The 24,636-nt window shown below is 32.8% G+C and overlaps 1 protein-coding gene and 1 long non-coding RNA gene across 3 annotated transcripts in view; one reads left to right on the top strand and one right to left on the bottom strand.

Moving 5' to 3' along the window:
- Positions 1-472: 472 nt before the first annotated feature.
- On the top strand, positions 473-20,522 carry LOC143911921 (sortilin-related receptor-like). 2 transcript variants are annotated; one of them, XR_013260599.1, is made up of 26 exons: positions 473-845; positions 7,880-8,134; positions 8,783-8,944; positions 9,151-9,396; positions 9,481-9,740; positions 9,816-10,085; positions 10,175-10,438; positions 10,520-12,068; positions 12,151-12,311; positions 12,395-12,563; positions 12,644-12,844; positions 12,920-13,256; positions 13,332-13,540; positions 13,616-13,789; positions 14,902-15,202; positions 15,292-15,509; positions 15,582-15,819; positions 15,891-16,142; positions 16,280-16,424; positions 16,638-16,746; positions 17,539-17,664; positions 17,748-17,908; positions 18,003-18,190; positions 18,279-18,479; positions 18,561-18,703; positions 18,840-19,840. XR_013260599.1 is itself a non-coding variant. In XM_077431021.1 (25 exons), exons 1-25 carry the CDS (start codon positions 600-602, stop codon positions 18,620-18,622), a joined length of 6,504 nt encoding a protein of 2,167 aa, XP_077287147.1. In that variant the 5' UTR covers positions 473-599; the 3' UTR covers positions 18,623-20,522. The 2 variants fall into 2 exon arrangements, 1 of the variants encoding a protein (XP_077287147.1); XM_077431021.1 differs by having other exon boundaries at positions 18,561-20,522.
- Positions 20,523-21,538: 1,016 nt separating this feature from the next.
- Positions 21,539-24,636, bottom strand: part of LOC143911928 (uncharacterized) — a 255,900-nt gene continuing 252,802 nt past the window's right edge. The window contains exon 3 of the long non-coding RNA XR_013260600.1: positions 21,539-23,250. This is a non-coding gene — a long non-coding RNA (uncharacterized LOC143911928). The remainder of the gene's footprint in view (positions 23,251-24,636) is intronic.

The following is a 24,636-nucleotide window of genomic DNA, read 5'->3' as shown; positions in this document are numbered from 1 at the left end:
CTGCATGCCATATATAATATTCCGTTTGTTACAGACATTACTAACAAACTAACCAGTAGATTCTATGACAGAATCACTAATAACCATACTAACACACTTGTGAAGAGTCTCGGTGATTACAACAAAATGTCTATACCCTTCAGGTATAACACACAGATTACCTAAACACAATCTGCTTTAGGTCATCGACTTTAGAGAGTCTTTAATTAATATTATGTATTAGATGTATTATGAACATTTATAAGGATTGTAAATAGGTTTTTGAGCTCTTTTTCCTATTATGCTTTAGATTAACATTAGAATAATATAATACTGTGATTAATAACCATATTAAATTAAATTGTAAAATAGAAAATGACCAGTAGATCAGTAGCTATTAAAATAGATATAAGATGTATTGTGAACATAATTTCGTAATAATAAAAAGCATTTAAAAATCAAAATAAAACGTCCCGACAGAGATGGCAGACGCGTGGACAGCCTACAAGGCACAAGTGTGACCACTCGCCAGTGTCGGACGAGCGGTACATCTGTCAGTTTCGGCTTGCGCATTGAAGTGGTCGCTCGTCCGCACTTGAAGAGAGGGACTCCTCGTCCAGATGGAGACGAAGCGGGCCTCGCTCGTGGCGATGCTGCTGCTGACGACGATGACGATGATGACGATGACTACCATCGTGAGTCCAGTGTCGGCCAACGGAGGACTTCACATGTACAAAGAGACCGAAGATCAGAGACGACAACCCACCATCATCGAAAGACCCATCATGGACTCCCCCGAACTTGCCAACTCCCCACGGCTCAAACGAGAACTCCCATCATCACCAGGAACGAACATCACTGTCAAGGTTTGACCCTCCTTATCACAATGCTTGAATGATGCCAACTCATCCTACATATTCATGTTTTTACTATGCACATTTATTCGTTTTTTTTCAATTAATATTGCAACGAGTCACTATCGACGTATGATATGTGTGTGTGTAATTTTTTTTTTACAAACCGCAATATTTGCGGTGAATTGCAATTAGAATGACCGCAACTATCCGAATTTTCAAATTGAATCATAATTCCTTTTGGGCATGCTTCCCGTATATATATAATTCCTTTGAACTTCGTAGAAACTTGTCATTAATTCGTTTTGTTCCTCAGCTTTTACATGGTAATACGTCATGCCGTTGTTGCTGGAACATTTTTGACTTTATATTAGGGTTATCATTCGTCCCGGATTTTCCAGAACAGTACCGGATCCCATCTCTATGTCCCGCATAGATAAATGTCCCGGATTTAACTGTTTGTTTAACGATTATTGGGTATAACCAATACAAGATGCTCTAGCTCTACTACCCGCAATTGGAAGAGTTACAATCATTTAATCGTTTAGTCATATTTTCTTTCAATTGATAGTTTTGAGAAATTTCTCTTCAAATAAACAGGCCGAACTTTGGCTTCAATGCCTCAAACACCAGCATCATTATTTCATAATCCGATAAAAATAATGGAAGGAAAGAAAAATACAATTGAAAATCTATGATAGATATAATTATGTACATAAACTAGCTGAACCCCGGCATGCATTGCAATGCCATAATAACGCATGCAATTCCCGTTCTCATTTGTCGGGAAAACGCAGGTAGTGAACACATTTGAAATTATTGCGTTGCAATGACACTCATTCCCGTTTCCGTTCCCGTTTTTTTTTCACAGTAATCTTCCCGGACATGCACACAACAAATCCTGAAAGTTTCATCGTAATCAGTTCAGTGGTTTAGCAGCCTATTCGAGACACACACACAGACATTCATTTATATATATATATATATATATATATATATATATATATATATATATATATATATATATATATATATATATATATATATATATATATATATATATATATATATATATATAAGATAGATAGAAATAAATTTATCAGAACTACTAGAAAAATATCTACATGTTGTTTGTTATTTTTTAAAATAATTAAACAAGAAAGTATGATAACAGGTACAATATCACACGGACACAAAGAATGCGTGGATCAAAAAAATAATAAACATTTAGCATTATATTTTTATGTAGATTAATATAAAATATCAATATTGGTCAGTCGGACGTCCCAAAATGGGCTCCTCGAGTAGTCCGGGCCCTGGAACTTTACCCCGACTCCCGTTTCAATGAAAATACAAACATCCACAGTGACATTGATGGAGAAATTTTTGCAGCATTTTATAATCGAATCGGCGAACCTCGAGACGCTGAATAACTTAACTAGGAAAAGAGATGATGCCAATTTTACAGGAACCGTTTCAATGAAAGTCAGAAAAATTGGTCAACTCTGATAAGAAACGATCGAGTCTCAAACCGAGGTCTGGCCAGTAGCTGCTAGTGGTAATCGAATCGTGACCACTCTGCTCGAAAGCATATATACTGACCACTAGTCCACGAAATGTGATTTTTTGGGTTAATAATAATTTATACGAATAAAATATAATTTTTGTTTTTGTCATAATCTCCGGGTTTGAGGTGGCAGCCCTGAGAATCGCACAATCTAAATTGTACGCCGTATCGCTTTGGAAAAATGTGTCATGCAAATTGGCATTATCTGAATCCAAATAATTAACTCGCAAGTATATAGTGCTATGCTTTGTCAGTGTCGAATTTTCAATATGTATTTGTTTATATCAGTGGAAATGTGAAACGACTTGTTTATGCTTTATTACATCACTCTTATTACATATTTGAAGATTAATTAATGAACGATTCAAAAACATACATAAATTGCTTTTCATATTAAATACTTCATAGAAATTAAGTCATCGTCCTCTGTACTGGAGAGGATCGTGATCTTGTTGCTCGTCTCCATCTTTCTCGAAATATCACTAGTCTAATGGCTCCAGTCAGAGCCGTAGCGATGTTTGTTAGCGATGCTAATATCAAATTTGTCGCCCCTTTATTATTTATTCATTAGATTAAAAGAATTTCTTTCATTTAAAATAATACACATTTTTACTTTATCTATGTACGTAGTAACAATAGATGAAGTTTTGTGATCATGCAAAAATTCGAACTCGAGATTTTGACTGATTCAAACTCAGAATCGATTATTGATCACGTTTTCATGATCTAGAAAAAATGTGTGTCTGTGTATTTTGGGGATTTTTTGAACACCGTTAGTCCTATCGAACTGAAACTTAGTATCGGTTACTGAAATTCTTATCGACACGACGTAAATTTTTTTTAAATTTATAAGTTGACCGGAAATGGTACCTTCCCTTATAATTTTTGAATTCAATTATCTCCCAAACTGCTAACTGAATTGGACTCAAATTTTTTTTCATGTAATATAAATAATAATCTTTATAACTTTATATTTTTATCTGAACCGGAAGTAGTACTTTTACTCTAGAGAATCGAGGTTTTTCATGTTTTTCTCAGAAACCTTTTGGTTTATTGAACTGAAATTTCATATCTAGAAGTTTAAGCGTAATAACAAGTTATGTATAAAATTTGGTAATCATCCTTCAACCGGAAGTGGTAGTTTACTCTTGTTCGATTTTTCTTCGACTATTTTTTTCGACCCCTTAAACATGTGTAGTCTTCACGAAAAAATTCAACTATAATTCTTGTATCAATGTAATGAAAATAAATAAAAAATCACTAAATTTAATAAACCGAAAGTGAGATTTTTTCCTCTTAGAAAGGTCAAAAATGTTGTCGCCTGGATTCTGTCCACATCCCTCAACGTATTAAGCTAAAAATTTATATTTGTATTCTTTATGTACTAACTTAGAGCTGCTAAGGTTTTGGTTATAATTCGTAAACCGGAAGTAGTATTTTTTTTTTAACAATATTTCATTATTTTATTTTGATCTTTTAAATTATTTTTAGCTTCTTGATATTTAATACCATAAGTATATACAAATGGATATTTCAAAAACACATCGAATTAATCTAAAATTTTATGTTTTATTAAAAAAAATAAGCGAGGGGCGCCTTTGGCGCCCCTTCACATCGAGGGCCCTTGGCACTCGCCCATTTGCCTTAGCCTCGCTACAGCACTGGCTCCAGTCATAGAAGAGCCCGTATCGGCTCAGACCTGTTTAGTCCATCAAGTAGAGAACCCTCCACTTTTCCAGTCACAAGTAGTCTTTCCGAGCTATCTGGTTCTATTCTAACTACATATATGTTCGAAGAAGCCAAACTGATGACATTCTATTTGCAATCTTTAGGCGAAAACACGCTGAAGGGAACGGCACGGCACGTCTTCGTGGCTTCCAGTCAAGGAAGGGCGTTCCAGTTCATTGTTAATTTGTAAGATCTTATAATTTCGACAAGTTTCTCAAATATGAAAATCAACGCTATCGATCACTCTCAAGCCTATGTCAATATCAGCAGAATAGACTAGTGGTTAGCATATAATGCTTTGAACAGAGTGGTCACGGGTTCAAATCCCGCTGGTTTCGTTTTCTATCAGAGTTTGCCAATTAATCTGATTTTCGTGCCTCTCAGTGTGTTTTTACCCTTGACGTCTTGAAGCATAGACTCATTAATTCTCCTAGCTGTCCATGCTACTCTCAGCATACATCTCTAGCACCCCACCTCAAAGCCGTCTATTCTTTGGACTTCACCATCCACCATTCACTGCTGGATGAAGGCCTCTCATGCGTCTCAGTTTTGCGCAACTCCTTCATAATTTTCAATATTTAATTTATTTGTCCATTATATATTGTATATTAACCTCAACCATGTGCCACTACAGGTTGCCCAAAGCGAAACAAAGACTGTTACACGCTGTTTACAAATGGATGCATCTGTGTGTGTCCGTACCGTGTCATTTCAATAAATAATGTTATCAATTGAATTAAGATGTACATATATATCGCATTCCGTCAATATCTCGTGAAAGGAGTTCAAATGTAATAATACAAGTGCAAGTGCAATATTCTATCAAATTAACTGAATTTATATAGTTTATTTAAAATATCGTCAACGCTGTTTGATCAATTGATATTTGCTTAAGATTGCTGTCTCTAATATTTGTTTTTAATAAACATCAATGTACAAACGTTTTTTCAACTATTGTATATAAATTTAGATTATACTGTAATGCCGAACCTGACGTTGACTTTTACAGTTTTCCTTAAATCATTGAATATTATTTTCCGGTCGCTTTCCTCATGTCAGGGTCGTGACTTTCCTGTCTTATATCCTCCATAATGTGGCCCGTCATGGTCCTCCAGGCCTCTCGACACTCTGTAGCTCGCAGTGATTCGACAACTGTTTTCCTAGTAGCAACCCTGACCTGGTCACTCCATCTTGTTGAGGATCGTCCTCTTCCTCTGTTTCCCTCAACGCTTCCCAGAACGACCAATTTTTCCAGGCTGTCCTGGTCTCGCCTCGCGACGTGTCCAAAGAACTGGAGGATACGCCTAGGGCATATACACATTTATATTAAATATATAATTGTGCTATTTAAATATAATTTCTAATACAATATATTAAAAAAAAACAACAACAGAAAAAATATATAATTAGATTATAAAAAAAAGAACACCTTAAAAATTCTTATGTTTCTTTAATATAATATATTTACACTTAAAAAAATAAAATAAGCAATAAAACTTAAAAACCTCTAATAAATAAATAAATAAATAATATTTGATCATTTGAAAAATTAGAAATTCATTGCTTTAATTCGATCAGCATTTTAATATCAAATGAGGGCATTTGATAAGTTACTTTCACAACAGAAAAAATATGAAGCAACCAAAAAGGAATGAAATGCGCATTAACACTGAGCATTAAGAGGGCTGTACACCCGAAACCTTAATTTTGTTGCTGTTCCTTTCTTTGATATATATATTGAGTGAATGCGACAATATATATATTGAGTGAATGTGACAGTTGCGCTTCGACCAGATAAAACGTATTTTAAATCGACAAAATCGAGGTTTCGTATTCTCCTATTTTCTCCTCCGAAACTGAACCAATTTTTAAAAAAATTTCATCATCGGTATGAGAAGGATATTTTCTGTGCAACTATGCGCGTATTTTTTTTTAAATCGACCGTTAAATAAGCACGCTGGACTCTTTTCGTGGGTGTAAAAAAGAGGCTATTTTATAGATGTTTGGCGGCTCCTAGCTCCTATAAAAAATAACTAATCAAAAAAATAAAACGATAGATGCATCCCAATGGTGGATATCCATAGCATATTAAAAAATAATTTCTCTAGTGCCATGATTGAGGAAGGGAGAAGTGTAATACGTTTGTATGGACAAAGCGCTGGTGTCCAGCCCTCTTAACGCTGAGCATTAAAGATCTTGCAAATATGTAAGATCGGCAATGTCTCAACCGGCAACCGTCTAAGTTGGTCCTCTATGTACATATAATAGATGTTTAATCTTAAACTAGCAAATTTTTCGTAGTTAAAAACAAAGGAGATTTTCAATTCTACCTTTAACTGCCCACTTTTTAATTACTATTTTATACTGCAAATAAAATATTGCTCAATGGAACATTTTTCATTTTATAGAAATATATTTATTTAATCCGTAATTTCATTTTTTCTAATGCGCAAATGATTCGTTCTAAGAAGCAAAGTTATTTTTTTAAATACACCGTTAAATCGTACCCAATGTTGATTAATATGAAGTTTTATTATTGAAATTGACAAAATTCGTTCACTGATTAGCTAAAAAGTCAATGTTTTGCATAGTTAATCATTTACGATACCTGAATCCTGTACCATTGGCAATTGTACATGTTTGAAGTGAATGCGAGGGAAAATCGTCAGTTTTACAGCTATTTACCATTTTAATTTTAATGACAACATAATAATAAAATTTTAAATTATTGAAAGCCTTTTGCTTCCTCGGTGGTGCTCATATCCACTACAAATCGGTAGCAATGTGTTATTTTGCTATCATTTGGCTTTAGTAAATTGTTTAATGAATGTAATAATAGAAATTGCAGCTGTTTGTCACTTTCAACTTGACCTTAGGATTGAATCAGCCTGTGGTGTGATATTTGCAAATAAAATGTAAAAAAAAAAAATAATTTAATAATAATATAATATTTTATACATCATTCACATATGAAAATCAAAACCAAAAACCACTGGAAATCATATCTGATTTTGGATCCAATTCAATTTTTGTTCCATACAAAGCTTCATAATGGTTTGCTCTATTTCATCACGACGTGCATCTAAATTATAAACATCCTTTCATGTGACGATTGTCATTCACATTAAAATGTAACGGCGAGTTGTGCATGCTAGCCCCAATTACCAATGTTCTTATGGAAATATACAATTTTATGTCACATTAGCCGAAACTTTATAATATAAACATTGTAACATTACAATAATTGTATTATGTATATACTATATTTGGATTACATATTTTTGATATTTTGCCAATGAGTTGATTTGTTGTCCAGTCATTGCGTGACTCTTTGACCGTATACAAATATAGAATACATATGTGAACAACCCATATATTGTCTATCACCAAATGCGTCATATCCTATATATGTATATTTTTTTAATTTATCATGAGGCATGTTCCGAAAACTGCAATAATTAATGTATAACTTCTGTGTAAATACTATTGATGAGTAATATTATTTGTGGTCGCGCAAATAGGGGCATTCAATTGAAATATATTTGTCATTTGAGACGTGCATAATGCTGTAATGTAAGTAAATATGAGCTTTTGCGACCGTTGCACTGTGAATAATCTTAAGTTTTACACATATTGCAATCTAACACCGATGGTCAATGTCTTTGCACAAGTCGATGCATGTTTCAAATTACATATGTACATATGTATATGGAGGAAAATTATTAATTGTATTTTATTTTCTATTTTTTAGATTAATCACTTGAACGATAGTCATCAACAACTTATGGTTCATTGGGTAGGAGAGGGTTCAAGTGTTATCATTTGCCTTGCACGTGACCCTACACAGCGACCTTCAGGACCAACTGTACCATCGGCGGTGTACATGTCTTATGATTATGGCAACACCTTCAAAAACAAAACTGAAAGCTTTCGCTTAGGAGATTCCCCCAAAGATGGCTATGCACAATTGGATAAATTCTATAATCATCCTGTTATTGTATCTTATGTATGCTTTTTCTAAGACTTTTCAACCCTTTGAATGCTGACCAACGCTGATCGGCGCTTTGCCAACAAGTCCACGGAACTGAAAAACGTCGATAGATGCTATTTTTTGAGTATGCAAAAAATAAACAAGAATATTACCCGCTAAGCCTTTCCAGGTAGAATTGAACATGGGTCGTGTAATCCGTGTCAATGTTTATAAAGACTGGTTTACATCGGAATATCTGGATTTATAACCATAGCAGAATTTCTAAATGGAAATCCCTAACTGCTGAGTATTTTAGATTGTGGCTTGGCATTTAGATTGTGAGCATTACATTTTTACAACAATGAAGAAGATGGAACTAGTTTTGGAAAAATACATTCATTAATAGACTTCTGTTTATTTTATATTGTTGCAAGATATATTAGAAAGTTTAAACACACCTTTACAAAACTCGAAATCCTCGGCGGTAGTGATCTAAGGTTTGGTTGGATTAGCTACAATTTTTATACCTGCTTTTTATTGGATTTCTAAATAATTCTAGTTGGAAATGTTGGCGAAATTTTCAGCATGGTGGGCTTTCAACAGAAAAGACGTCAGCATTCAAAGGGTTAATGTATTTTTTTATAAACTGGCTCTTGTTTTACTTATTTTGAATTCAAATTTTAGTGTGTTTTTACTGATATAAAAAATAAAATGTTATATCAAACGAGTGATGACGGAGTGACTATACGCAAAACCGCATTGAAATTTAGTCCAAGCGAACTTGCTTATGATGAAGAGGACACCGATACTTTTGTTATCTTGGACAAAGTTGACTCTAGAAGAAAGGTCAGAATTAATTATTTTATTTTTCCATTATTGTGTGTTTATTTATCATACAAAAGAATAATCTGTTGTATTTTGTAAAATTATGTTTCTTATCTATTTACCTCATTCATTCGACATACATATTGATATGTACTGAATTGGGAAGAATACAGCAATACATATTACAAGGCTATGTGTGATAATGAAAATGGTTTTGTTGTTTCTAGTTGTATGTAACCCGTGATGGAGGACTCAGCTTCGAAGTAGTGGAAGAATATGTAAAATCATTTTATTGGACGTCTGGCCCCGATCATCCCAAGCAATTTTTTGTTGAAAGAATAAAACCGTCTGGAACAAATGTCGTCTTAGCTGCACCAACACCCGATAAGCACACACTCAAAATGATTATAGATGATGTAGAAAATTTTCAAATCAAAAAAGATTTCATGTTTGCCACGAAAAAGAATGGAGAGGTGATTTGTTTTATTTAATTTTATTAAAAACGATTTGAAGAGAAAATCGACATAATAATTTACACATGTATTTTGTTTATTCAGAATAATATGGATCTTTACATTTCATACATGCGTGGTCCCTTCATCAAAGCCGAATTTCAAACCGAACTCGATCTGAGAGAGTTCCATATATCGGACGTAGCAGGAAACCGAATATTTATATCAGCTTCACATGCCGACAACGTATCAAACCTTTATGTATCTGAAATTAACAAAAACTTTACCGAATACAATTTTGTACTAAGCTTAGAATCTATACTATGCTATTTCCCAAATAGTACATGGAAAAACAGCTGGCTCAAGTGAGAATTATATTCATTACTGTAAATGGTTTGTTGTACGTATTTTTCTTATCTTGCTCGTTATTTTAATTACAGTGAAGTTGCCGAGGAATCGTTTGCAGATTTATATAAAGTTGAAGGTCTGCGTGGAATTTATATAGCATCGAAAGTTTCTATGAAACCTTTTGGTGTCAATATTGGCCCTGAACATTTAATGTCATACATATCGTTTGACCATGGACGTACTTGGGGTCCAATTCAAGCTCCCGCTGTAGATGATAACGGACAGCAAATCAACTGCTCTTTATCTAATGGTTGCAGCCTACATGTCAGTCAAAAATTCAGTCAACTATATCCTGTTACAAGGTAACATTTAAAGATTTATTATATATATTATACATTTATAACCTGTTAATTAATTTGTCTTTATTGATTTTTAAAACAATTTTGTTCAGATCTGCTACTATTATGAGTTCAAAATCGGCACCTGGTATTATAATAGCTACAGGAGTAATAGGGAAATCTTTAAAGGGTCACGCTGGAGTGTTTTTAAGTAGAGATGCCGGTTTAACTTGGAAACAAATATTGAAAGATTACTTCTTTTTCAATCATGGAGATCACGGAGGCGTCTTAGTTGCTGTGAAGTACTTTAAAACTAAGGGAGAAACGAAAGAAATATTGTATTCCACTGATGAAGGAGAAAAATGGAGCTCTTACGAGTAATTTTTTTTATATTCATGTCTTCATAACCTTTTTGAGATATGATTTTTTTTATTAATGGTTTTTATTATGAATTACAGATTTCATGCCACAAATCTCAGAGTGTACGGTCTGATGACAGAACCGGGTGAAAATACCACAGTATTTACCATGTTTGGATCAGCTAGTGGTTATCATCAATGGATCATTATTAATGTAGATTTATTCAAGGCCTTTTCTTATAATTGCACATCGGAAGATTACAAATTTTGGTCACCATCTTCGGGTAAAGTTGGATCAAAAGTTCCCTGCGTTTTGGGCGTAACGGATACTTACCAACGACGTATTCCACATGCAAACTGTTTCAACGGCCGAGACTATGATAGACCAGTAAAAAAAGTAATATGCGAATGTGATAGGCAAGATTTTGAGTGTGACTTTGGCTTTGCTCCTTCGACTGATCCTTCTAATTGTATAAGGAGCAAAACTTTATCTAAATTTGATCCATATGCCGTACCTGCTCACTGCAAACCCGGAGAATTTTACAACCGAACTAAAGGATATCGTAAAATTGATGGAGATATGTGTATCGATGGTTTTGGATATTATTATTTACCAGATTCAATACCTTGTCCAATGAAGGAAACAACTGAATTTTTGATCGTAGCTCAAAGAGATAAGGTAGCTAGGATTAATCTAAATGATTCTGAACTGGAAATTCTACCTATAAAAGGCCTCAGAAATGTGATAGCTATAGATTTTGATTTGAAAAATAATTGTGTTTATTGGGCTGATATATTAACTGATGTTATTGGTAGACAGTGTTTAAATAATGGAGATCAGGCTCCGGAAATAATAGTAAAAACTGATTTAGCGAGTATTGAAGGGATGGCCCTTGACTGGATCTCTAATTTGCTATTTTTTGTTGATGGAATGAGAGCTAAAATTGAAGTCGTTCGAACAGATTTGACCCATGAAGGCAGAATGAGGCGTACAATACTCGGACCTGACGTTTTGAGTAAACCTAGAGGTATAGCTGTTCATCCAACTTCAGGGTACTTATTTTGGACTGATTGGTCTACTATTAATCCATCAGTATCCAGGTCAAATTTAGACGGGACAGAAGTTAAAAGATTGTTCACCAAACCAGTGGTTGAATGGCCTAATGGCATAACTGTGGATCATATTGCCGAACGAATTTATTGGGTTGATGCTATGGCTGATTACATAGCGAGCTCTGATCTGAACGGCCTATTTTTCAAAAAAGTTTTGGCAAACAACGATGCAGTCGCACATCCATTCGCGATTGCCGTGTTTAAAGATAATATGTTCTGGGATGATTGGAAGGCGAGGGCTATATTTTACGCCGATAAAGATCACGGAACAGTAGTCTACCCACTCAGGAACAATCTCTCGGGTTTGATGGATCTTAAAGTGTTTTCTCATTCGCTTCAATATGGTAAAAACGGGTGCTCCGACTTGAAATCTGAAGAGGCTTGTGAAGCCTTGTGCTTAGGAATGCCCAAAGGAAATGTATCATGTCTATGCCCCGACGGTTTAATAAAGAAAAATGGAAAATGTTTATGTCCTGGCGATAAGCCACCTAATAGTGATATGACCTGTCCCAAAGATTCAAATACATGTAGTTCGGTAAATATCTGTTGAATAAAACAAAATATATTTATTTCTTAACTTCCTTTTGTTATCTTCTTTTTTTTTTATTGTGTTTTAGGAACAATTTGCTTGTTCAAACGGTAATTGCATTCCTAAAAATTGGCATTGCGATGATGATAATGACTGTGGGGATAATTCTGATGAAATTGATTGCGTCAATAAATGTCTTCCTCATATGTTGCTTTGTGATACCAACAAGTGTATTCCGCATTACTTCAAGTACGCCTTTAAATTGCTTGGCATTTTGTTTTATTCAATTCTATAAGTTTATTTGTAATTCGTATGTAACAAATTGTTTATAGGTGTGATCATGATAAGGATTGTTTGGACGGCACCGATGAAATGGGCTGTCACTACGACAATTGCACGCTCAATCAATTTAAATGCAATAATGGTAAATGCATATCTAAGAAGTGGAGATGTGATGGAGAAGACGATTGCCGAGATGGATCTGACGAATTCAATTGTACGGTGAGTACATTTATTCATCTAAAATAATATTCCAAACTAATAAAAATAAAGATTAATATTTTTATTTACTCTATCATTAGACATCACATCCTCCGACTTGCAAAACCAATGAATTCCGTTGTCCGAGTAATGGACAGTGTATACCTTTGTCGTGGACGTGTGACGGTGAACACGACTGCCCGGATGCCGAAGATGAATTAAAATCACATTGCAAAGATGTCGTCTGTTCAGAGTGGATGTTTAAATGTCCAGGGAGTGGAAAATGTCTATACTCCACATGGGTGCGTGTTTTAATAAGCTTTCATTGAAACGACTCGTCTTCTTCTTATCTTAATTTTGAGGTGTCATTTTTTTAGGTCTGCGATGGCGAAGACGATTGTCAAGATGGCCTTAGATCTGACGAATTAAATTGTACTAATTCTACTGCAGCAACTGTGCCTCCGCCTATAAATTTCCCGACTTCGACTCAATGCCACGACTGGATGTTCTTATGTTCAAATGCTAGATGCATTCCGTATTGGTGGAAATGTGATGGTATCGATGATTGTGGCGACAATTCCGACGAATTAGGCTGTGGAAGCAATATGAATAATAATAATGCCACGGATGAAAAGAAAACGACTAAAACGCCCAACAGTAACGGAATAGAACCACCGGCTACCTGCAAAAAGAATCACTTCATGTGTCAAAATGGTATTGTTGATTTGGGTACACGTGTGAAAATTAATGCTGATTGAAGATGTGAATACAAATAATCAAAATTTTTAGGAGAGTGCATTCCAAATTCTTGGGTATGTGACGGAGCGTTCGATTGCAGTGCAGGTGAAGACGAACTGTTGTGTGAAGGGCGACATCCAATGTCTGAAACATCATGCAAAGGGTTCAAATGTCAAATATCTCGGGAATGTATATCGCTGTCGGCTCGCTGTGATAGCAAAATGGATTGCTCTGATATGACCGATGAAATGAATTGCGAGGTTGTATTACGTTTTTATTCAATTCTTATTTGAAATAAAAATTATTACTAATTATAATTACGTATTTAACTTCAGCCTTATCATCTTAATGTGACCAAAAACGAACCAAATTGTCGCGACGATGAATTTTCGTGTGATGGAAATCTGTGTCTGCCCATTTCAGTTCGCTGCAATAAAAAAGAAGATTGTTATGATGCTCGTGACGAGGAAAACTGTACTAAACTCGAAATTGAAGCAGCAATGTGCCAAGTATGTACATACATACATATAATCATAAACGAATAAATCGGCGGTTTCCAAACTTATTTCTACTAGACTTCCCTTTTGAAAAAATCTAATCTTGATGCACCTCCTTTTTATTTCATAAAATAATACCTACACATTTTTAAATGATAAAAATGTATAAATAAAAATATAACCAACTGTATTATCAGCAAGCGCTTTCGCATATGATTCGCCTAACATTATTTCAACCATATCAATAGCTGCTAGTTAAACTAGTGTCTCTCCTATTGTATGTGGCTTTTTTTAATTTTGGGAATCTGTAAGAAACTTTGTACAATGCATTTTATGGAACAGAAAAACTGTTTTATTGAACTTTTTTTTCTGTTTATTATACTGGTCTAATTTTCTTTGAAAATATTCTAATTGCCAATGTATTTAGAATGCATAGATTTAAGCGGTGCGCCCCGTTTTACCAACTCGCAGTATCTCAAGACTTGTTTATTCAACTTTTCGTGTGCTTAAACAGGAGTTTGTATAATATACTGTATACCCAAATGTTTTTATGTAATATCTTTAATATAAAAAAAAAATTTAAAGTGAATTCTTGCTATATTTTTTTAATAGTTAATGTTTATCTCGTAAAATAAGTATGTGAAATATTTTCGTATACGTATTTTGCATATATAAAAACTCAACGACGAAAAAGTGTTGGAAAACGAGTCTTGAGATATTGCAATGTGATGGAACAAGGTAGATCCAGTTTCAAGGTGTCGTTTTAATTTACTTGTTCCGATACTGTCTGCAGCCAAAACTTTCATACAGAGCAAGCACATTGGTCTTTCCAAGCCATCTATAATATCACTTGTGAATCCCATTGATAAATCGTATTTTCGTGTCTTGATATTTCTAGGTTAACTTGTATTACCGTCAGTATCTTCATTATTAGTGGATTTTCTTTTGTAACCAGTTAAAAATTACTTGCGTTTCTGGAACAGGTTTTAATGTTATGTTTTGAAAGTTCATTTATGCGTATATATTATTTTATTTTATTATATTATGTTATGTTATGAACTAACTTAACCCAGTTTAAAAGTTTTTATTAAAGGAAATTTTATGTTTGGATATTAATTTTATAGCTCACCTCTCTGTCCACACATCGTCCGAATGTCAACGCAACATCACTTACACTGTATTGGAAAACTCCTGTAGTTGCAAACGTCACATTCCAATTCATGCCATCAATAAGTGAAGCCAAAGGTTCGAAGTCCAACGTCTGGACTAATTCTTCCAATTGGATCAGTGACTACCTTTACTCTTTCTCCAATCTCAAGCCTTTCACAGAATACAATTTAACTGTATACATAAGAGTCGAAGGAAGTGAAAAGAAAGATGGCTATCGTCCGACTCAGTACCTAGTGTCACGTACGACTGAAGCCGGTTAGTAAGATGTGTATAACATGATATATATATATTGTTTGATATTGCAATTTGAATGCTCAATAAGATTTCATATTTATATTATTCAGAGCCTTCTCCTCCATTGCGCGTGATTGCTCGACAATTGGCGGGACGCAGAGTGCAAGTGCAATGGGATGTTCCCACTGAAACTTTTGGCGAATTAACCGGTTATACTGTGATGTTAACACCTCCTCTGCCCCCCATATCGTTGATTGTTCCACCTACTGTTACGTCTACTTACATTCAAGAAGGTCACTTTACCCCTGGAAAGAATTACACGTTTTGGGTATGAATCTTCTGAATTATGTTTGGCATTTACATGAAAGTGTACTATGTAATCAATTGATTATTATCTCAGGTTGTGGCTAAAAATAGAATTTTCGAATCGAAAATATCAGAAGCTGTGACGCTGCAGTTTGACTCGATGGGCGACGTTGATGACTTACAAGACTTGGTTATTAAAAAATTAGATGATTATACAGCACAACTCACCTGGTCGCCGATTAGAGAAGCCGACGGTTATATCATTAGACAGAGGATGCCGCTGCCGTATCCTGAACCGAAACCAATAAATATAACCAGTTGTAATTACACGCGTGAGTATTTTTTCAATATGTTTTCGCAAACTTGTCATTTGTCATTTTTAAGCAAAAAAAAAATTTTGTAGTGCCGAATCTCAGTCCCGGAGTGACATATACAATAGAAGTACTAGCCTATAAGGAAGATCAATTGGGTAAACCTGTTACCAGATTTGTAACAATACCCGGAAAACAATATTCGCCCCTGACAGATCTGAAAGGATTTCTCGTGAACAATACATCAGTCAAATTAACTTGGAGCCAGCCGTCTGATCTCAAATCATCACATAAAATAAAATATGCAATTTATTATGGGATAAATATGGATCAATTGCTTATGGGTAAATCTATAATACATATACATACATATATGTATATATATATATATATATATATATATATATATATATATATATATATATATATATATATATATATATATGTAATATATAATGCTTATATTTTTAAATCCTATTAGAATATAGGTTAACAACATCCGATACATCGATATTGATTGAAAATCTTCAAGCCTGCGATTCATACTTGTTTAGTGTTGGCGTAATTAATCCAGCTGTGGGACCTCTCGCTGTTCCAGTTACTCTCACTACTAAATACAATAAGAGGTAACCTCAATATATATATATATATATATATATATATATATATATATATATATATATATATATATATATATATATATATATATATATATATATATATATATATATATATATATATATATATATATATATATATATATATATATATATATATATATTATATAAATATTTCGTAACAAATGCAAATTGCATAACATATGTGATTCAAACTTTTAGAGCTCCCATTAAATATCTCCAAGTCAGTAGAAAGGAATCAGATCCTCGTACTATGGTTATTACATGGGAGGCAAGCTGCAGATCTGTGACAGAATTGAGTACTTACATAGTTAGTATTTTTATTATCTTATACATATATATGTAAAACAAAGACGTTCGTTGTGTGTGTGTGTGTGTGTGTGTGTGTGTGTAATTCATTTCTGGTTCATCATCATCATCATCTACAGCCGCTCACCATCCACTGCTGGATGAAGGCCTCTTCAACTCGTATCTGTTTTGCACAACTCTCATCTATCTCACCCCACACGTTTTCCTAATTTCGTCTACGCAACTTCCCTGTTGTCTTCCTTTTACCCTTTTGCATTCTCTTGGGTACCATTCTAGCACTTCTTTTGTCCACCTTTCGTCCATTTTTCTAGCTACATGGCCCGACCATTGCCATTTCAATCTCTACGCTATCCACTATGTCTACTACCCCCTTGTCACACTTCTCACAGGCGTGTTCCACTTCCTGTCTTTCCTCGTTATGCCGAGCATACTTCTTTGAGTGCATTGGTCTTTTTTGGCGTTCAATGTCCAAGTTTCACATCCATACGTCATCGGTGATAAAACACGTTGATCGAAGATCTTTTTCTTCAGGCAGAGTGACATTTTTGATTTAAAAACAACATTCAGTCGTCCAAATGCACTCCATCCTAATTTCATACGTCTCTTTATTTCTACTTCTTCACTACCTAACATGTATATTATTTGACCCAAATCGTTTCTTATTGGTTGTCATTAAATATTCATTTTTTTATTTAAATAAATTTGGTAAAATAACATATTAAAGTATGAATGCCGAGCAAAGCCAGAATCACTAGTATTTACAAGGTTTTTTATTTTTATAAATTATCTTCAGATAACTGTAACGGAGCTGACACATCTTAAAACCACAAATGTAGAATTGAAACCAACTTCAAATACCAGTCTCATTCATCATTTTACAAACATGGAGTATGGTGGAAAATATAATATAACTGTTCAGGTAAAAGTTATAATTTTTAAAACATTAATTTTTATTATAATTTGTATAAATTGGTACTTATTTCTCAAAACTTAATGGTATAGCGTGCTTTTGAGGGTGCTGTTCAAACAGCTGCTTTAATAACTGGCCCGCCTTTACCACCACCGCATGAACTGCAAAGCTGGCGAGATGTCAACGGTACATACATTCTTTATTGGCAAGTTCAAACTCTTCCAGCCGTATTGGGATCTGATAAATCACCACAGTACGTCTATTTTTTTTACACAATTAAAATAATTAAACTGATTAATATGTCGTGTGTGATGATTTTAATTGAGAGCAAATGTTTAATTTTTCAGATATTATTATGAAGTGGTTATACAAGAAGAAGAATCACAAGATTGGTCTTTGAAAGCATCAGGACCACCGATTGCTATACCTGGACTCCGCCCTGGTGTGACGTACAGTCTTTCCGTTCGACTGAAGACCAACAGTGGCTTTACTAGTGCGCCCAGTGAAGAACTGACACTGAGTGTTCCTACTACCGGTATGTGCTTTAGTGCTATTGTATAATATGCCAAAGATATTCAGGTAAACAAATACCTATGTAAATGAATTGATTTGTTTATATCTAGATCTTTGGAAGGCTGTCAGCGAATCCCATACATCATACTACGTTGGCATTCCATTAGCTATAATTGCGGTTGTAGCATGTCTTGCGTTAGCAGTATTAGCCTTGAAACATAAAAGACTTTCGTCGTCGTTTGCAAGATTTGCCAATCCACGCTATGATAATAGGTCCGGAACTGCCACCTTAGGAAATACCGATATAATGGGTAATGTTTAATAATATCGTATTGATAATTCAAAAGAACATCTGTTTATTGGGTGTATATTAATCATGATTTTTTTTAAAGATGATGATGATGCACCGCCTATCAGAGGATTTGCAGATGATGAACCATTAGTAATAGCCTAAGATGTTGCGATTTTATGATGAATGAGATATTGTGTTTATAATGGAAAAGGGTAAATCAAAAGACTTTGATAATATTTTAAGGTAATATTCCATTACTAGTCTTTCTTATTAGTGAGTGTTTATTTTTTTTATAAATAAATTGAAATGTGTGTTTCATTTTATTGCAAAGACAAATAATATAGTTTGAAATTATTAATGTTTTTTTTATGTTTTCCAGTTTGTGTTAAATGATGCTAGTATTGAATCTGTTAAATGTGTTTAAGGATTTTTTCTCAAGATGACAAAAATTCCATGTATTTATTAATTTTAAGGTGACTGTAAAATTTAAACGATTATTTTAGATAAATTTGACATATGTGTGTATTATTATTTTGTGATTTATGATTTAATATAATAATACAACATATTCTAATTTGTATTGTATTGGTTATAACTTTTTTTTATTAAATTTTCAATATGTTAGTTTTATTAACAGTTGTTATTAAATTCTAAATATGTTATTGGTTTCAAGTCATTAATATATAATTTGATTTTTATGAATGAGAATACAATAGCTAGTTTATTTAAAATCTAAAGTAATGTATCAAAACTCTGAAGCATTAAAATATTGTGATAAAATGATGCTTTATAGACATATATGTATGTATCTATCTGTATATTAAAAAATAACACACACTAAATAATGGGAGTTTGATCTCTATGTAACTAATGAGATGTATTTATTTTTGAGTCCATTTGCTGTGATTAGATGCCAATTCCTAATTTATTGATATCGATATTATAATAATGTAATAAAAGCTTTCACCGTGAATTCTGATATTCACGTTTTTGCGTCGTTTTTGTATTTTATAAATGTAGAAAATTGATTTTTCAACATTAACTTCCTACAATTTAATGTATGTTTTAGATAATTTAAAAACTCATAGCAAAAAGTGTATATATGTATGTCCAAGGTGAATTATGATACATGTAAGATAAGATAAGATTACGTGTATTATATTGTAAGATATTTGAATTTTCGTAAAAGTACATAATTGCTGCAACTTTTAATATGACTTTTATTTTTATAGAAATCCATTTTTTTATAATCTAATATATAATTTCGAAAGAGACTTTGTATCTAAGTATGTATATGTATATCTTTGGTTAGGAATTTCGTAAACAAGTCAAAATTTCTATGACGAATCGTTTTTTTTTTTCGATTCAAATAAATTTGATAAAAAACCAAATGAATATTTACTAAAACAACTAGTTTTCTAAATTAATGAAAACCCACCGTGTAAATCGTATATTTTAAAATCAAACATACAATGGATTCCGTAGATGGCTGTAATAAGTAGCACGGATCATCAGTACAATTATATACTTGGATGACTTGATTTTATAAGGTGAGGTTTGATTTTAACACTGGTGGCCGCTGACTCATATTTGTATCATGTTGGGTGCACAACGCTTACTGGCCTCTGATACATATATGATTCACGACTGCGCGAATATATTTTTCAGTCCGTTGATATATATTTGTATCACGTTTTCGTCATAAACTAAAATGTGATACAAAATTGTATCATAGGCAACAAACGATTGACGCAAACGTGATACAAAAATATATCAGCGGACTGATACAGTTCGCGCAGTCGTAAATCATATATGTACCAGCGGCCACTAAGCGTTGTGCACCCAACATGATACGAATATGAGTCAGCGGCCGCCATCGTATTAAGAACTGTGTGTTTTTGTTTAAACATCGAAATCCAATGAAAGCAGGTATAAAAATTGTAGCTAATCCAAACAAACCCTAAATAACTACCGCCGAGGATTGCGAGTTTTGTAAAGGTTTGCTTAGACTCTGTAATATATCTTGCAACAATATGAAATAAACAAAAGAAGTCTATTAATTACTGAATGTATTTTTCCAAAACTAGTTTCATCTTCTTCATTGTTGTTAAAATGTAATGCTCACAATATAAATGCCAAACAACAATCTAAAATACTCAGCAGTTAGGGATTTCCATCGGGAAATTCTGCTATGGTTATAAATTCAGAAATTCCGGTGTCTAAACCAGTCTTTATAAACGTTGGCAAATGAATGACATGGATTACATGACCCATGTTCAATGCTACCTGGAAAGGCTTAGCCGGTAGTATTCTTGTTAACTTTTTACATGCTCAAAATACAACGCCCCCTCTCCTTTGTCGTATTTGTTGATTTATGTTATTTGCTAAGTAACAAACATAATACATAAAATGTATAAAAATCACTATCTTAAATGAATATTTCGCTTTTATGGTCGTGGTCAAATCTGGCGCCACTTTATGACAAAGCAATAAATAAAAATATGACTTGCCTTCGCGACGCCCCCAAAGCCGGGGCGCCCGGGGCATAGATACCCTCTTGTTACGCTACTGTGTGTACAGTCATATTTATATACATATATACAGTTATCTACTGGTATATTTTACTGATTATGTCTTTCATACATGTACATAGAATATTCCAGAAAGTTATAGCTGATAAAGCGTTTTGATCAATAGAGTTTAGTACTTCACGGAATTCGGTTCAGTTTATGATCTGATTTTTGAAAACACTCACGCTTCATCAGGTACATATATTCTCAATTAAATCTACAACAAATTCCATATTGTAATCAGATTTTATTGAAACTAAATTGGTCAGTTTCTTATTTTTAGATAACTGAACTTATGTAGTTGCCAAGTTCGGTTTAAGTATGGCCAAAGTATCCATACAGAACTACCATCAAATCGGCACTTTAAGGTATTTTATCTTTTTATTTAATATACAATGTATTTTGTAATCAATGATAATCAATATTATACTAATAATAACTTATTCATTTAAAAAATTACAGAAACCGGAAGAGTCAATCTATGAAGAGAGAAATGTTAACTGATTAAGAAGTTCTTTGATACATATGTATTTCTTAATTCAGATTATTTTGCTTTCGAGCATTGAGATGTTAATTAGAAGAAGAATTTTTTCAATTAATTAATTGAAAATAATAGTATAATACGAATGTTAATGCATTCTCATCACTATCACTGTGTAAATTAATCATTGAATACTTCTGAAGCAATTTAACAGCAAATTATGTATGTAAAGACACATAATTATGCCACGATTGTTTTCATAAAATGTGGACGGTATTTAAATAGTTTTATTTTCATGCCGTCTACTGTTGGTTTTACACCAATCGATGCATGTTAGGAGATAATATTTTAATTATAATGGTACCAGTTTTTCATGGTGACGTTTAAGCCATATATAGTATTGATTTAATTTGATTTTGATTTTTAAATTTCATTACGAAATCATTTTCACAATACATCTTATATCTACATATTTTAATAGCTACTGATCTACTGATCATTTTCTATTTTACAATTTAATTTAATTTGGTTAGTAATCATAGTATTATATTATTCTAATGTTAATCTACAGCATAATAGGAAAAAGAGCTCAAAAACCTATTTACAATTCTTATCAATGCTCATAATACATCTAATACATAATATTATTTAAAGACTCTCTAAAGTCGATGACCTAAAGCAGATTGTGTTTAGGTAATCTGGATTTAATTTGATAGTATTTATGATCATCGGTATTAGAAAAATATTATCTGTTCCTTTACCAATGATAATCGACCTCTCACGAATTATATTCATCATCGAGTATTTGTCTAGAAACTCGTTCAAAAAATGAGTCGTCCATATATGTATGTATGTACATACATACATATGTGGAAGCAATTTTGCTAAATTTTTCGTTTCTCACCATCTAAACTAATCATTGAATTTTCATAAAGTTGTTTAAATTGGTTGATAAGTCTCTTGATCAGTGGTTATATTAACCAAAATTTGCTCCCCTTACCATCGATTTTTTTTTGTTCTGTTGTTTTCGCCACTAGTGAAATAATAATAATCCATTATCATAGTTGTCCAAAACATACAATAGATAATGATAGATAGTTTATTAAATATAGACCACTTATTCAATTTGAATAGATTATTATCTATCTATCATGTATTTACGACAAGTTTTGTTTGGGTTTGTATAACAAGCACAGGTTTTTATTCTCTGGTGTTATAAGACCACAAGTGACATTTTAATGTTTTTCTTTTAAATTATCCTCGATTGCTATTTCGCGTGCTCGAGCTGATTTCGCCAATCCATGGCATTTGTTTCTCATCACTTTTAGCGTGCTATATTAATGGCACACAAGTCTACGAGGGGTGATGAGTCGCTGGTAGTTCTTCTTTGTTGCTCAACTTTCTTTTTATAAATATGGAAAGTACATTTTCTGGCAGATAGAGTTCCAGCGTTGTATTTCAAAATTGAATTTCTCAATTAAAAAATAAAGAATAATTAGGGTAAATCGTTTTGATTTATATTCTGATTTAATTGAAAATTATTCTTTATTGGTTGATTATACAACTAGTGTATCTCTTCGATGAGCCTCTTGACAATGTAGTCTAATTTATTAGACTACTTTTTTATTTTTAGATTGCTTGATCTTTTACAAAAGCTTTATGTTTTTTTTTTGCAAAATCTCTATTTTATCTGCTGTTACATAATAATGGGCTGACATCATTAGATTATTTTGAAAAAACTATACTAATAATTTTCAAAGAATCATCAATACATAAATTTAGCTCTAATGAAAAATGTTTTCTAGTATTTTCCTCTAATATTTATCGAAATTTGTGAAAATACTACTTGTATTAAATAAATTGTATAAATAGTAATGCTCACATGTGTTTTTTTTTATTTTATTTTAACGACCTAAATGACGTAATCTATAAAATATATTGTTTATATCATTTATAGTCGTCATTCATTTTCCATAATGTATGTACATATGCCTTGTTTAGTGAACCATTATTCTTTCCCCATGCCTTTCCACTTTAGTAACTCTTATAATTATTTTTTTGATCAATTATGATTATAAACCCGAAGTTTTTCTCCTGAATCGTAAACCTAACAAGACGCTTTCATTACTTTCTATTTTGAGTGTACTCATTACATTTCTTACCCAGGTGTTTACTTCTTTTCTATTAGGTTATTATGAAAGTAGAACAAGTCATCAATGAAAAATAAATAAATATGGGACGAGAGTATTGCCGTACACTTTACTTTAACAGTTGTATGTAACTCAAAATTTATTTCACTCTGATAAAAGCTATGTATACATCAAAATGTAATAAAATTGGTCTAGTTTTACTTTTGTTAATTATATGAAAATATATCGAACATTTAAGCGCCAATGAATGTTTTTTTGAAAAAGTACATATTTCAGCTTTTCTCTTTATTTTGCCTTAACAAAATTTAACAAATACTAACATTAAATGATGCACGTGTTTATTGTATGACAGCTGAAGGCAGAGTGAGTAGCCGCTCTGCGAACCCAGCCGAGTTGGTCCCCACTCGCAGGAAGGTGACCAAACTCGACCTTGTCGTATAGCGAGCCGCCACACTATATATATATATATATATATATATATATATATATATATATATATATATATATATATATATATATATATATATATATATTTATTATATACATAGTACCGTTTAACATGCACCCTTTTTTTATCTTTCGACTTAATATCTTTCGATCTTTGACTTCCGATATTTGCTTTTTTGACCTTTTCACTTTCGGTCCCGTGAGGTAGACCCCAAATGGCGTCTTCCATTGATCCGAAATGCAAACTTTTACGGAGTACATAAGTGTGTGGACGCCGGCCACTAGTTATAAATAATAAAAAGTTTTTAAAAACGTACAGTAGTACGAGATGTTTATAGTAGTGTGAAATATTTTGAATTCATTTTATTATGAAATATATAATACGCAAAAAAATCTAAGTAATGCCGGTTTGACCTGGGTCAGTAATATTTGATTTTAGTAAAGGGGATTTATACACAATCAAGTATACATACTTCAAGTCTAATTTGCATTTACTTGAATCGTGTATCAAAACCATAATTATGTACA

The sequence above is a fragment of the Arctopsyche grandis genome, chromosome 5 (assembly GCF_051622035.1).
Source record: "Arctopsyche grandis isolate Sample6627 chromosome 5, ASM5162203v2, whole genome shotgun sequence".
In the NCBI taxonomy this organism is placed as follows: Eukaryota; Metazoa; Arthropoda; class Insecta; order Trichoptera; family Hydropsychidae; genus Arctopsyche; species Arctopsyche grandis.
The sequence above is the reverse complement of the archived record's forward strand: the minus strand, read 5'-3'. Positions and strand labels throughout refer to the sequence as shown.

Excerpts from the sequence above, each read along its gene's own strand:
- LOC143911921 (XM_077431021.1), top strand. The coding sequence starts at position 600 with ATGGAGACGAAGCGGGCCTCGCTCGTGGCGATGCTGCTGCTGACGACG. Across the intron at positions 12,564-12,643 it reads CTGACGAATTCAATTGTACG|ACATCACATCCTCCGACTTG; the intron begins GTGAGTACATTT and ends CTCTATCATTAG. Across the intron at positions 17,665-17,747 it reads AATATAATATAACTGTTCAG|CGTGCTTTTGAGGGTGCTGT; the intron begins GTAAAAGTTATA and ends TTAATGGTATAG.